Raw genomic sequence first — 15,334 nt, 5'->3', positions numbered from 1 at the left:
AATCCAACAGAATTATTTAAAAACTTACACTTTTATAGCTGGTAGCATGACTCATTTCTGTGATTCGTTAAGAAATTATCTAACTTTCAGCTTTTTTAATCAGTCAGAAGTCACTCAGAATTTGGCAGTCAAAAGGCTACCTTATGCTTTTGGCAGACTTGCTGTTTGTCTCACAGCAGACAGTTCTTGCTGAACATGTGAAATGCAGATTTCCCCTCATACACCTATCAGAAAAGACCAAAGTTCTTTGAAGTCTAAGGCCTCTTCATCCTCTTCCATGCATTTGTGTAGTACCTATGCACTTTTCTTATGTTCTGCGGAAAACGCTCACGTTTGGTTACTTGAGATGGGTACACTAAAACATGATTTGTATTGGGAAGTCTGAATTGTATCAGAAAATGGAAAAGCACTATGGAATTCTCCTTGCACAATAATTAGAGTTCTGACAAATCATAGCAGAACTCTATCCCTCTAGCCAATCACTTATTCTGTGCAGGAATCCAGCCCATGACTGTAAGGTGCATCTCTCAGAATCAGTACACCAGCCAGCTAAATTTGCCTGTAATCCAAGTATGTAACACATCAGGCTTTTTTTCGCAGCTGAGTTCAACACCTGTGCCCCCAACATTTCATTTGAAACTCAGCTCAAGAGTCTAACAAGCAGAGTCCAGATGTCTGCAGCAGTCAGTGAAATCTGAAAATGTAATTGTAAAGATTCTGCAAGTTAGCTTTGCAGATGACTTTTATAGGAAGCTATCCCAAGGTAGGGATATTTTAATGCCATCAGTTTCTCTCCTGCTATTGCATGGAGATTTTCTTTTCTTAATACCTTCTATAAACTTCCAAAGTAGCAAAACTTTCAACAAATGAACAAAATCTTCCTTCTATAGTTATATTAAAGTCTAAAGTTATAAACAATGTCAGCAATACTAGGTACAGCCACTGTCTCTCTTTTAAAGATGGTGGTAAAAAGCAGATAATTGACTTTAGGTAATCAATTATCTGAAAGAAAAGTTTCGCTTAACCAAGACATAAATATACTAAGAAACATTTCAGAGTCTGAATTAAGCAGACAGGGAAGATTCATAAATCTCATTAAGAGAAACATCACAGAAATAAGCACCAGACAGCCCTAAAAGACAAACAGTTAAACAGTCTCTCCCAATGCAGGCTTCTGTATGCACTTACTGCTATTCTTGTTTTATAACTGCCTGAGTTAACGGATAAATCAATTATCGAATTGTCAGCACGGGGACAGTCCCTTACAAGTTCTACCTGCCTAGATTTGTTTGTTGAAGTGATACTAAACTCACATGAATAAGCTGGTAGCCTCATCACTGCAAAAATTCAAGAAGACAAATCAGAGTATTGCTGTTTGGGATGCAAATATACATTTAGTTTGGTATTTTTCTATTTAAGCACTGATTTTTCTCATTTTTGATGTACGTTGACAGTGTCAAGAATGAGTCTGGGTATGTTAATCATCACCAAAATGTCACCAGGTCCACTGCACTGCTCCTTCCTTCAGTGAATGTCAATGGCAAATGCTTAAAATCACCCTAACTTGTGCAACATGTACAGGCAAAAGATGCCAGCTAGGTTCACAGAGCAGTACAGAGTCCATCTTACCACTTAAGCACCATAACTTGAGTGGGAAACAGGCAGTGAAACAGAAGGCATACAGCTGAGTGTCTCTGAAAACCATCTCTGAATTGCTGCTTTCTTTGAGGAGCCTGTATTTAATCCATGTAAATGGATTAAATCCCAGAAGGACATTTTAAAAAGCAAAACAGACTTAGAGGAATGTTTGAAATCCAGTGCTCCTGAGAGACCCACCTGCCTGCTCAATAGTACTGTACCTCCTGCAACATGCCAAGTTTTTTAACTGTGCCTGTAAATATTTCAGTGTCTTGGATAAGGTTTTAGTCCCCCAACACATGAGGACTTCTTGATACAGATATTCCCATCTGTGCTATATTGTGGCAATGTCAGCCTAAATAGTTGAATTCAGAAGGGCTCTCTTCTGTTTCCAGACAGCATTTTTGTGATCTAAGGTTTTAAAAAGCTAGCTGTTGAAATAATGACTCACAATCATCCCATTTAAAATAGAGGGGAAAAAAGTCAAAGGCAAAGCTAGCAGTTAAATACAGGTCACTTTTACACCACTTGCTGCTCCACAGAGCCACACAGGTGAGTAGCTGATGTGCTGCTTGTCCTTAGCTAAGCACAAAACCTGAGCATGAAGGCCTCCCCCTCCACACTGTTTCCAGAAATCAAACTCCAAAATTACAGCTGGACTGTCTAGTCCCTTAGCAGAGGCTGGAGACCCAGACATTTCATCTGTGCTGTTTCTGGGAGTACAGCATCAAGCACCCCTACACCTCCCAGACAAAGGGTCTGCAAGAAGATGGAGGAGGTAAACCAAGCCCCTACATGAGGCTCTGCTGAGAAGCAGCCAGTCTAAGCTTCACCTCCTCTCCCAAACTACTCCCTCTGGGTTTCCACAGCACACTAGGCATTTACGGGACTAGGAGAGTTGTCCCCAGCCCCAAGGTTTGCTGGAGATTTCAAGACATTTGTAAAAAAAATAGTTTAAATAAAAAGCAAGTTCAAGTGCAAATCAAGGCTATGATAGAGGTTTTATAGAAAATATTAATGCAGCATTATTAATATGGCTTTGAAAACCTTACTAGTCCTTTAAAAGATTTGGATTGAAAAGTAAAAGCTCTTAAAACATTATGTTTGAAAGCAAGCATAAAAAGGAGAATGTGTATTTCTGCCGAACTGAGATCTTGTGGCTTTCTCTTCCTTTTATGCTCCTTATTACCTTACTTGTTGTTCTGTTAGACATATCCCAGCCACACAGATGTGGCACTAATCACAGGGTAGGAGTTGCCAGCTGCCTGGGAGGATAAAGCTACTCTGACATTATCCCATCAGGCACCCAACAGTGACTTAGGAGATACAGCTATTTAGCTGACCCTTTTGTAAAGAAACAGGTGCCATCTGAGCATGCTGGGAAATCCTTTCTAATGCAGTCATCTCCCCCTACACGATTCAAGGTTTAAAGTGAAAGGAAAAAAAAGCAACTCATATCATTTCACACACTAATGTTAGGCACAAAGTGCTGAGACTTCCAGTGAGAGTCTTGCTTTCTGAAGGTAATTATGGCTCAGCACATTATCCTAGTAAAAAATATTTCTGTGTTGAAAAACAAAGATTATTGGGGGGCATCAATTGCACTTTATATATCAGACCCATTTTAGTCTAAGAACTACATTTGAAGATATTTCTGCCACAAATCTTGGGCACAGGTAAAGAATCATTAACATTCTTCCTCTGAAAATCATCCAAATTTCCAGATTTTCAAGGAAGCCTGAGGGGTAAATCTTTAAAAGCTTTCCAAAATTTGAGATTGGTTTTGAGCCATGAGGTGACAGAGCACAACAAGCCATACCAAAGCCAGGTACAAGAAACCTGTCTCCTAACCTTCATGCTGCTCCTGGCAAAAAAAAAAAAAAAAAAAAAAAAAAAAAAATGGTGACCTGTACTGTCATCCCTGGTGTGGATGCTGAGCTTGTCATGGCAGGGAAGGAGACATGGTCAACTTGCTGAGTGCCATGGCTCCACAATCATGTGCCAGCTTCACTGCCCTGCTCTCTGCTCCCCATGCTTGACTCAGAATATGTCTCCTTCCTCTTCCGCCCTTCCCGCCCCACTCTCCTCCTCTCATTGTCCATGACTTCCATTCCAAGCTGGATCAAAGTGTGACTGCACCAGCTGCACCTGGAAGAAGGTTCCAGGAGGATGCTGAATCTCCATGCAGCCAGAAACAAAGATTCCACGTCACTCGAATGAACATGTGTGTTGTGCTGAATGCTGTATCCATTAGCAAGAGTTGCGAATACAAATCACATCTCAGGAGTTCTGCTCATGGTTTCTTATGTCCCAGTTACTCACCACACAGACCCCTGTACTGTCAGCAACACTGCATGCATCAGAAGGTCTCCCGAAGGCATGTAAGAAATTCAAAGAATGAAGCCTAAAGTTTCTCTTCCTCCTGTGATTCTCATTTCATGGGCTTGGCAGCACTACAAACCTCCTTTACACCCTTAAATATTAACACAGCTATTCTCTTGATGTGATATTCCTCATTATCATATGAATAAATGATTAATTGTCACTGTACTGAGCAAGTACAACTTTTATAACTATATGAATCAGCACTGAGCCAAACCCTTCAAGAGTAGTAAGAGTTTTCTGGCATTTATTGCACTTTATTGCTTCCTGGATCATTTAAAAGAAGTCACGGACAAACAAGCATTTACACCGGCTTGAAAGTTTACCACAGATGTAGTGAGCAGTTCTGTATTTCAAAATGCAGACAAACTTTCTTTCCCAGCAATTTAGTGCTGGTTCTTTGGCAGAAAACTCTACGGCTTGTCCAGCAAATGCTACTATTTGTGATGGCACATCTTGTGTATTACCAGAAGATAATTTTAATCAAACTTTGAGCGTAGTTTTAAGTACTGTTCTAACAATCATGCTGGCTTTGGTGATGTTCTCCATGGGCTGCAATGTGGAAATTAAGAATTTCTTGGGCCACATAAAAAGACCCTGGGGTATATTTGTGGGTTTCCTTTGCCAGTTTGGAATTATGCCTCTCACAGCCTTCTTGCTTTCTTTGGTCTTTAACATCCTTCCAATTCAAGCTGTCGTCGTGCTGATCATGGGATGCTGTCCAGGGGGCACAGCCTCAAATGTCATCGCCTACTGGGTGGATGGAGACATGGATCTAAGGTAAGAGCAGCCATTCTCTAAGTACTGGGTGTAGCTCTTTACATTGTAAATTTTACATTGAAAAGGACTGTCTGATCTGTCTGATGTTTTTCTTACCTTCCTGGCACATGTATTGTGGTTTCTCCTTGTAAAGATGGTTAGTTACTGTATTGCAGTAAATATAAACAGAATAACAAATATCCTTGGTTCATGGGATTTCATGAGGAAGGTATCACAACAGAATTGTGTACATTAGAAAATATCTTTAATGTAAAACTTCAGATCCTGAAGCAAATATAGTAAGATAACATATATTATGAAAACTTAGCCCAAGTTAAAATTGCTTTCTTTCCCCCAAGATCTTGAGTTGTAAAGAAATTTAAAACCACATAAGCTTTTAAGACTGGAATCCTCTGTGCAAAATAGTAGCTATGAACTTTTCTTGAAGTAATGTTTCTTGAAAAAGCTCCTGTGGAAAAATATTTTCCTTCTTTTTGTGTTCTATACAATGAAAAGACAGGTTTTCATTTTCTCTTTGGGAACTAGTTCTAATGAATATCACTTGTGATAATTCTTTCTGCTCCTGTAACTTTATGCAAAGTCTTCAAACTGAGGGAACATTTTACAGATTAGAAACCACTACGTAAGGCAGCCCTGCATACTGGGGGCAATGAAAACCCTCCTTTGTGGCTGTGGGATGATCTCAGTGACAAAGTGCTATGAACTCAGAAACAGATGTGTAAGGCACTGACAGGGCCTAGGACATCAAACACACAGGAGAAGTGAACCCTACTCTTGATGCAAATACCATGGGGGGTTCATTAACTCTAAGAGCCTTTAAAAATAAGACATCTTTTTTATTTTTTTGTCCTGATTACTTTGGTCTAAAATAAACAGGATAATTTCTCTCCTTCCTACAGAGTAAATTGCAGCATTCATCCAATTTATCACATGCCAGTCTTAACTAGAAATAGAAAAAATAGTAGAAATAAGAAAGATGTAGAGCTAGGGTAAATAGTCTAAGAATGCTAGTATTTGTAGCTTTCATAAAACTTTTTTCCATCCTTTGAAAATAGTGAACTTTTCTATCACATACAGGTGTTAATGTAAAAGCAGATTTCAAATTATGAATGAGCTCAGCTCTGCTAATCATTGACTTCCTCATTGTAGAGGAAAGATCCACGATATTAAGAACTGTAAAACTCTTAATTTCAATTAATACAGGTCTAACACACTACAGATGGGAAGATATGGAGTACAAGGCTGAAATTTTGTTCTAATCTCTCCCTGGAAAAATAAAGTGAACTAAACTATGCTCAGTCAGCTCTGCATGTTCAGAGTTGCACCACTGGAATCAATGATAAAACTCCAAACTTATAATGTTATAAACATGAACAGGATTTCTATCCCATGATGCTGACAGAGGGTGAAGTTAGTTGAAAATACCTGTAAGAGGTTATTCTTCAGGTGAAGACCTCTACCTTAAGTCAAAGACTTTTTGGTCAGTACTTTTGCAACAAGGACACAGGGACCAGAGGTTACAGGAGGTACAGCAGATTCTCAAGGCAAGCATCTTCTTTTTTAATAGAAGAAAAACATTAGAAGTTGTGTGGATGCTTTCTGGGACCACCTGCAGTATTATAGAAACCTGGCCATCGTATCAGACAATGTTTTGGTTTTAACTGTAATATTTTATGATTATACCTTACAACCCATGGTCAATGTCTATAGTTCTGCTTCAAAAGCTCTCTGTGCAAATAGACCACAAGTTAGAGAAAGAATGTTTTATAATTAGCATTATAATCACAGTCAAGTTAAATATGATGCTTCAATCTTTCTTAGTAAATCAAATCCAGCTGATATCCTCTAATGCTTCCCCATAGAAACATCTCTTGCTATTTTACAAAAACAACTGCTTCTATGGAAACAGGAACTGGGGTTAGAGGCTGGCCAGACTTTGGAGAAGGAGGTACACTCAGGGGCGGTATAAAGACACAGGAAGTACAGAGGTAGAATAGGAGGAGTTTTACCCATTTGGGACTTCAACAAACATTAATTGTAGCCCATGACTCTTTTTCTCTGTAGGAGACTTGTAATGGAACTCTTTTTCCAGAGGCTCCTGCAAAGTCCTATTCAGTGACTCTAAAGCAGAGAGTGACAGAAACCAAAATTAATGCACATATTCCTGTGGTTTCTGCATTATTTTTTCTAGATTTCTCTGGGTCTGTTCAGTTTGTGGGCCAGGATAAATAGTCCCTTTTCTGAGGATAAGCAACAAAAAAGAAAAATCAGAAGTGAAGCTCAGAAGAAAGCTTCCAAAATCTCTTAACTAGAACCCTCAGTATTTTTATGCCAAAAAAATGAGATTTGTACACATAATTTTATCCATTGTATTCCAATTCTGAGAGTTTCCTCCTTATTTTAGATGTCTTGCCTTTTCCTATTTCTTCATTCCTGTGGCAGAATGCATCTTTTTGTACAACAGAAAACAGAAACATCTTTGCAAAATGCAGCAGTACTTACGCTAAGCTTCACTGAGCAATTCTTAGCACCTAATTTTTGGCCTAGAGCAAAACAAGCCAGAAAAGGGAATTTTATTATATCACATATCCTAGATAATGAAATTGCTTTCTGTCCTGTTGAGTTCAGAGTGAAATTTTAACACTCTAGAACTGCTGTTATAATGGAAAGCTCCATTTGATGTCCATCTCTGTCCCTGTTCCCTGCTTGCCATCCTCTCTTAAACCAGCCAGGACAGGCAGCATGGGACAGATTTGCCAACAGACCTTCCCACTGCCCCCCCCTGTCTGACTGCCTCCTTTGTACCAAAAGTTATGGTTCTGTGACTGCAGAGCACCTTGATAGTTCATGTTCTTTTCTTTTCAGCAGAATCCATTCCTTTTATGTAGCTTTTCCCTAACCTGATAAACACGATAAATTGTCTGCAGCCAGCAACATTTCTTGCACAACATTTCACAAGGTGTGAAATGGTAAAAAGAAAATGAGAAAGGCTACGGGCTAGCCTGAGATGAACTGTCACTGTAACCAATTTCTTTGCAGCATCAGCATGACAACTTGCTCCACTCTGCTTGCAATGGGAATGATGCCACTTTGTCTCTTTATTTACACCAAGATGTGGACTGATTCTGATGCAATTGTACTCCCCTATGACAGCATTGGTGAGTCCAATGAAACAGCACTTTCCTTTCCGTCTATCCTCCCTTCAGTAACAATCACTTCTATACCATCACCCTGCAGTCAGGAAGAAATTACCTCAGATTTTTAAAAATATTCCTCTCTCTACTTTTTAATAACCTCCATGGGCATTAGGTACCAAAAATAACTTCACATCCTCCACAGCTCTGCCAAAGAAAGACTTGAAGACATTAAAAATATTGTACAGATAATTATGACAAGATTGTGCGTGGTTTTTTCTTTCCAAATGCTTTTAAGACCGATGTGGTTGTGGGATAAGAATATAGAATAATTCATATAGGAATAACTGCTTCTCTGGATGAAAGAGTTTGTAACAGCTTTAAGACACAATCCTGCAAAGTGCTAAATGCTGAGGCCATAATCTAGCAAAATACTTAAGCACATGTGGATAATTAAGCAAGTGATTAAAACTGCTGAGTCTCTTTGAAAAGCTGCAGTCTACACTGCCAGGAGTGGCTTCATTTGACTTCCTGTCAAAAATCTCATCCAGCTACAAAGAGAAAATAGTTAAGGTATTTAGAAATACATGCTCCAGTGCTTTGCAGAGCTGTGGCCCTAGTGCTTATCAAGTGCAGTTCCGTGTTGTGCTAATCTCAAAAGCCAGCAGAATCACTTTCACATTCTTCAACTTCACTTCCTATTGTCCTTGGGGAAAAACAAAAATCACATACACTGCTTGTGCTTTCAAAATAAGTACCGGAAGGGGAAGACCAAAACAAAAGAAGCTCTAAACCGGTTACCGACATGGTACAGTAGCGAAACACCTGCAGGCAAAATGAACATTTAATATAGCTACTCACATCACAGGATAGAGATGATTAGCACACTCAGATTTCTGTCTGCCTTTCTGATGCAGGTGAATGAGCATGTAGCTCAGCAGAATGGCAATTACTTCAACAGGCTGCCAAAGATAACAGAGTCTATAGAAAAGCAAATGGGCAGGTGCAGTAGAGAGTTCGTGCTCAGGGGCGTGCACACCAGAAACATCCCCTGTAGGGCTACTCCAGGCCCGCAGTCACTCCATGGTGGCTGTCCTGTCCTGAGCTCCTGCACCCTACAGGCTCTTAACTCCTCTCCTCTTTTTTTACAGGACTTTCTCTGGTAGCTCTTGTAATTCCTGTTTCATTTGGAATATTTGTCAACCACAAATGGCCTGCTAAAGCGAAAATCATACTTAAGGTAGGACATATAAGGCTGAAGCATAAGCAATTATAGACAAATTATGGAATCAGTGGGACCACTGAAGCAGTACATTGCTATTCATAGTATTAGTATCTGACTTCATAAGACCTGGAAAGTTTTCAGTAGAAAACAAATGAGGTGCCATGGAAATGTATTGCTTTTCCCCTGCACAAAGATGCATGAGTTGCATGCATTATTAGAAACCATCATTATCTAAAGAACCTACTTTTGTGTTTGGCTGCAACACTACGTTAGTAATTGAGTTCAGTATATAATGTAAACTTAAACTGGAAGGAAAATCATTCAGGTCAACAGAAAGCAGTTTTCCTCCACAAAACAATTTAAGAAATATTCGGGGCCAAAATGTCTTTCTCCTTTTAAGAGAGTTTCCTGATTTTTTTGTGGGCCAATTTTTGAATATGAAGTCAATTTTTATTAAAAAATAATAAACAGAAAATATTCTAACTCTTACAAAAAACTTTAAAAAAATTCATAAAATACAGCTATCTTTGCAAGATGGTGTCAGATACATCAAAAATATGGGGATTTTGGCAAAAAACTGTTATCATCAAAATAATAATAATAATAATAATACAATAATAATAATAATTCAACTGCATCTAGGGTGGCAGCAAATTATTAATTCTGATTATTTGGTTTAGGTTTAAAGAAATTTTCAGATGTGCTGAGAATTCTTGGCCTTTGTTAAGAATTCTTAGTTAACATATATATTATCTAGATATTCTCGAAAATTTGTTTTTACCCATATTTTGTTATCATTACTTCACTATTGGCTCAGACAGAATAGAGCATAAGGTCTTTTTAAGTCAATTCATTTTCATTAAACTGCTATCTTATCATGTTGTATCTTTAAATGCATTCACAGCTTACTATTTCTGTTTAATCAGTTGAGGGAAAAGCATGGGCTTGTACTCACATGAAAAGAGACTCTGCTTGATCTCTCAGCCAAACCCCATTTCATTCCCTCTTACTGAGTGGGTAAGCAACCCACAGAACAGTCCATTGAGAGTTTTCTTTGTGTAGGACAATGAAGCATCAAGTAAAGATTGAGCCATAGCTGTCAGATTAAAGCCTATATAGTGAGAAATTCAGACAAGAGAACAAAGACAGGTGAAAGAAGAGCTTGTCATGGCCGGACCATGTTTCTTCTTCCTAGGTGCATGTGGTTAATAGCTCAGCCAAACAAAAGCACTTGTTCACTCAGTGCTCTTAAAAATGCTTCTGCCAAAGACTGATGAAGCCACTTCAATGGCAATACATGTTTGGCAATACATGGCAATACATTTAGCTGAGGAATAGATTCTCCTAAGCTTAGACTAAGAAGTCTGTCTCTGAGATTGCTGGCAACATAGGCTATAATGACAGACATTCCACTTTGGTATTGAAAAGAGGGTGAGTTATAACTTCTATAGGCAAGCAGCAGTAAAGATCTCAGTACATTCAGCCACAGGAAATAAGATCAACTGCAGTGCTTAGGTCTATGTAGAAGGGCTATACAAGCTCATAACCAGTTTTAAAGGAAGAATTTTAGCTCCATTAAAGATTTACCCCTGCACTTGGCAAATAATTTCCTAGCACTAGCTCACTAGCAATCCAGTGTCTAATTAGCACACATTGTACTAAGCCTCAGAGTGTGATTCACCAAGGGGGGAGGAAAATGCAGTATTCTACATACTAGGCTGTCAACAACCGTGGGGAATTTTTTCTAATGTGTGCATCATTCCTCAACCATATCACACCTGTGAAATTATTTTTAATCTCCAGCCCTAAGTACAATTATAGTCAAGGCTTCAAAAGACTAGTTTTACAGATATCTGCTACAGATAACTATTACAGCTGTGTCTTAATCTAGAGCTGCAGTCACACCTTGAAGTACCTCATACATCTCCTGTTTGGTAAAATGGCAGCTGTCTAATCTCCCTGCCTGCTGTGAATTGTATTACTGTAAACATTAGGTTTTGTGTTGAACAGGACATTTCAGTGACACAGAGGCAATCACAGGCATGTTTGACACCATGTTCGTTGCCATTAAATTTCCTTGAGATCTCAGATAAGATCCTTGGGATCTCATTTTTGCAGTATTCTGTGATTCTGACTCAGTCACTCTTCCTTCACTTCACAGGTTGGTTCCATTGTGGGGGCAGTGCTCATCGTGCTCATTGCTGTGGTTGGGGGAATACTCTACAAAGGCTCCTGGGTTATCACACCAAAATTATGGATCATTGGCACCATATTTCCAGCAGCTGGCTATACTTTAGGATTCTTTCTGGCTCGTGTTGCTGGTCTGTCTTGGCACAGGTAATCCATAGCCTTTATTCAACTGCGCAAAAAGATTTTTATTTAATGATTAATCAATGCTGAGAATGCTCCCTAAACATTAGTTATGTCACAGAGTCACTCATTCACTAAGACTGTTTTTTGCGATACTATGTGCAGACAAAACTTTTCTTGTGCACATTTATCTACAGATTCTGACTCTAGCATTTCCTCTTTCATATGTTTTTCCTTTGTGTGTCAATGTCTTGCACTTCAAACAAGTGAAACAGGCCTGGCTTGTAAGTGGTTTGGAACTGCAGTAAAACTTCTCATGTAGATGCAGCCGTCTATGATTTAGTCCATTACAAGAGAGGGAGACAGTGAGTGCCACATATGTGCCTTGATGGTGGTTCACAATCTTTTTTTTTTTTTTTTTAGAGCTGCTGTATTGCCAGTTGGTGGTACCAGCCATAGGTGGAGTGTTCTGTTGACTATGTCAGCTGAAGGAAACAATTTTCTTAGTTATCCATTACATTTTTTGCTTATCCAGATTAGTAAAAAGCAGAAGGACCCACTGGATGCTATTTCACAGCTGCCTTTGTATTATTCCCTTTAGATGTCGTACAGTGTCTCTGGAAACAGGCATGCAAAACACTCAGCTGTGTTCAACTATAGTACAGCTCTCATTCACTCCTGAACAACTTGAACTGATGTTCACTTTCCCACTCATCTACAGCATTTTCCAGCTGTTATTTGCACTACTGATTTTAGGAGGTAAAGTACAGTTATTTTCTATTATAGCACTATAATTATGCTTATTACCAGTTTAACTTTTCATGTATATGCAGAAAACAAGAAGGGATAAAAATAATGAAATGGATTTCAAAGTCAAAGCATAGCTTTCAAGAAATTGTCTGGAGGTGTTGAAATGTTTTTTGCAATATGAGGAAAGAAAATGTTGCATGGATATGTTACTACAGCATCTTTTTCAAGCAATTTTTATAATTCTTTTATTTAATACTAACTGTATATTGATCCTCAGGCTACCGTCTTTACAGAAGACACCGTGTCAAAACAAAAACAGATGTTGAGAAAACAGCACAAGAATCGGATTTGAAATCAAGTGCTAAAACAAATGGAGGATTTGTATCAGATGAGATGAAATAGACAATTACATCTGCTCCCACCACCAGTGAAGATAAATAATATATGGTTTATTTAGAACTTTTTTTTACATAAATATTTAACAGAAGAAGAAGTTCTGCTGATATTGTACAGTGAGACTTTAAAATTATTAACTTAAGAAATATCTACTTTGATTTTGAACATGGTTTTTGCCACAATTGTAGAATCTGGTTTTGAGGCTAATTCCCTAAATATATGCAATGTTTTATTATGGATTATTTAACAAAAGCAGAATAAAATTGGGCTATTGCTAAAAACCAGCAGATATCTGCAGTACTAACCCCAGCCCATGATCCTGAAAATCTATCTGCTAGTCTCAGCCCCACACAAAACAAAAAGAAATCTTGTGAAAGTATCTGAGCAGGAACAGGAGTTGATATGGAAGATGTGGTAAGGCTGAATATGAATCAAGCATGAAATTAGACTAAGACAATAATGAAATAAAAGTTTCATTTAGGTCAGTCTGGGCAGACTAAAGCACTGTTTTAATTGCTTGAAGCATTAATTTACTCTAAAGGTATAATTTTAGCTAGTGCAAGGCACCTTATGCCTCCATTTTCCCCCCTCCCCAAAGTAATAGAAAGTAATAGAATGCAACAGTCTTACATCTTCAGTCTGGGTCTTTTAGGTGCTGGAAAGAGGAACAGAGAGACAAAGGTGACTCAGTCACCTAAGCCTTGAGCAATTTTAGTGACAGAAGTGACGGCTGCATACAAAGGAGCAAGCAGAGATTCTGGAATTGTAAGGAATTATCAGCTTTTGCACTGAAAGGAAGGCATTTGAAAATGGAACCAAAAAATTCCCTGACTAAAAATTCATCCAGGACTACTTACACCAATCTTAACATGAGACAGCAGTGCTTGAAGAGATCCATATATTTTTGCAATTTTGTGAGCTAAACAAATTTGAACCTGCCAGATGTCTATGACATGTAGACAATAGTGTAGCTGACAATTTTAAGATTTTATTTGTATCAACCACCAGTAGAAATAATTAGATGTACACATACATTATACATTGTTTCTGAAAATTCAAGGGTGTGTGTGGAAATCTCTCCTAATTGTGTGGAAAAAATTAGTACAATTCCAGGAGAAACAGTGCAGTAAACTCCTTGCAGCTGTTATTTCTTAAAGAAACACTCAGTAACATTAGTCCTGTAGCTGTTATGTAGAGTAAATATCCAGGGAACTTCAGGTAAATGAATGAGAGGTTGGCTAATTAAAAAATTCAGGAGTGAACTGACTATGAGCACATGGATGCAATACACCTTTGATCACATCCAAGTAGACCTTCCAAGGTATGGTGAGCTAATGGGGTAGGGTTTTTAACAAACACATCTGAAATTGTGGGATTTAAGTTCCCAGAGTGCAGCTTTCCACTGTTGCAGAAACATGCCCAGTACTAAACAAAGAATAAATTATTGTTGTCTACCATATTTTGGGGAAAGGTTCATAAAATGTTCCTGAGTTCTGTGAGGCTTGAAGCTGCTTTACTTTTGACAGAGAGGTTGGAATGGTCATAACTTCCAAGGAGGAGTTCAACACTGAGTGGAAGTTAATATGCAACAAGCTGTTCTGTGTTTTATAGAACAAAGATTAAACAAAACAATGTGGCAAAGACTGTTATGGAGAAGTCATAAATTGTGAAATAACACATTCATCAAGAAAAGGATAAGCTGTTATTTGTAACATCTGTACTAAAATTGTTACTGTCTTACTCCTGCATCTGTCAAAAAATGGACAGTGGAAGTTAGGACCATGTGTTTCTTACACACAAAGCTGCTACTCTTCCCCCATGCTTACTGAACTTCAATGCTTCTGTGTATATTTCAAACAGATCCTGAAAATGTATTGAAGAATAATAGTTTGTCTTGCTTATACTCTGTGTGTGTGTGTCTGTGTGTGTGTGTATTTAACACAACTGTATAAACATTGGACCAAATAAAGTCAGAAACTATTTATAATTTTGCCCAGTGGAGTAATTTAAGGTGAAAATAATTGAGACCAAAACCGAACATGCAGACAGAGTTTATAGCTTTGAGATGTAACAAAAACATCTCATGTTATGTGTCAAATGGATATGTTTAATAACCAAAGAACCATGGAGCGGTTTCTGTTGGAAGAGACCTGGAAATGTCATGTAGTCCAACCTTCTTGCAATGAGCATCTTCAACTAGATCAGAGCCCTATCCTACCTGATCTTGAATGTTTACTTGTAAATCTCCAGCTGTAGAAGTGAAGTCTGGACAAGACCAGTATCAGACTACTTGTGGAGCTGGGGTGGGCTATCTCACAGTAGTGTAAGGAACCATTGGGGAAGATGTGTCCTCTCCCCAGAGGTGTCCAAAAAGATGTTTGGCTAAATATAGATCTATAAATGCTGGGATATGGTCTATTCAGTTGCAGGGGTCTGGTGGCCGCCAACCTTGCAGTTATCGTTGTCTTGGTATTGTCAAGAGGAAAACCCTGGGCTGCCAAGATCAGCATGTTTAACCTGCTCAGTGTCACCTCCTCACATTCCACAGTATGAAAATCCTTTCAAAGAAATGCACTATTGCTGAGTCACCTCTGCTTTTTGAGCAATCTTCTATGCACAGAAACAACCTGTGGATGGGACATTGCAGGTTGTGCAATTTAAAAACCTCATGCAGCATTGTTCAGGCTAATAAATGCCCATTCTAATTAACTCTTATACA

General features: G+C 38.5%; 1 protein-coding gene across 1 annotated transcript; it reads left to right on the top strand.

Annotated features, from left to right (window-relative positions):
• The first annotated feature begins 4,378 nt into the window (after positions 1 to 4,378).
• SLC10A2 (solute carrier family 10 member 2) lies at positions 4,379 to 14,539 on the top strand. Its single transcript, XM_040056056.2, has 6 exons — positions 4,379 to 4,800; positions 7,840 to 7,958; positions 9,086 to 9,174; positions 11,321 to 11,496; positions 12,071 to 12,228; positions 12,497 to 14,539. The coding sequence occupies exons 1-6, from the start codon at positions 4,379 to 4,381 to the stop codon at positions 12,619 to 12,621; spliced, it is 1,089 nt and encodes a 362-aa protein (XP_039911990.1). The 3' UTR covers positions 12,622 to 14,539.
• Positions 14,540 to 15,334: the final 795 nt, after the last annotated feature.

This window comes from Hirundo rustica, chromosome 2 (assembly GCF_015227805.2).
Source record: "Hirundo rustica isolate bHirRus1 chromosome 2, bHirRus1.pri.v3, whole genome shotgun sequence".
NCBI lineage: Eukaryota > Metazoa > Chordata > Aves > Passeriformes > Hirundinidae > Hirundo > Hirundo rustica.
This window is presented reverse-complemented; position numbering and strand designations above follow the sequence as displayed.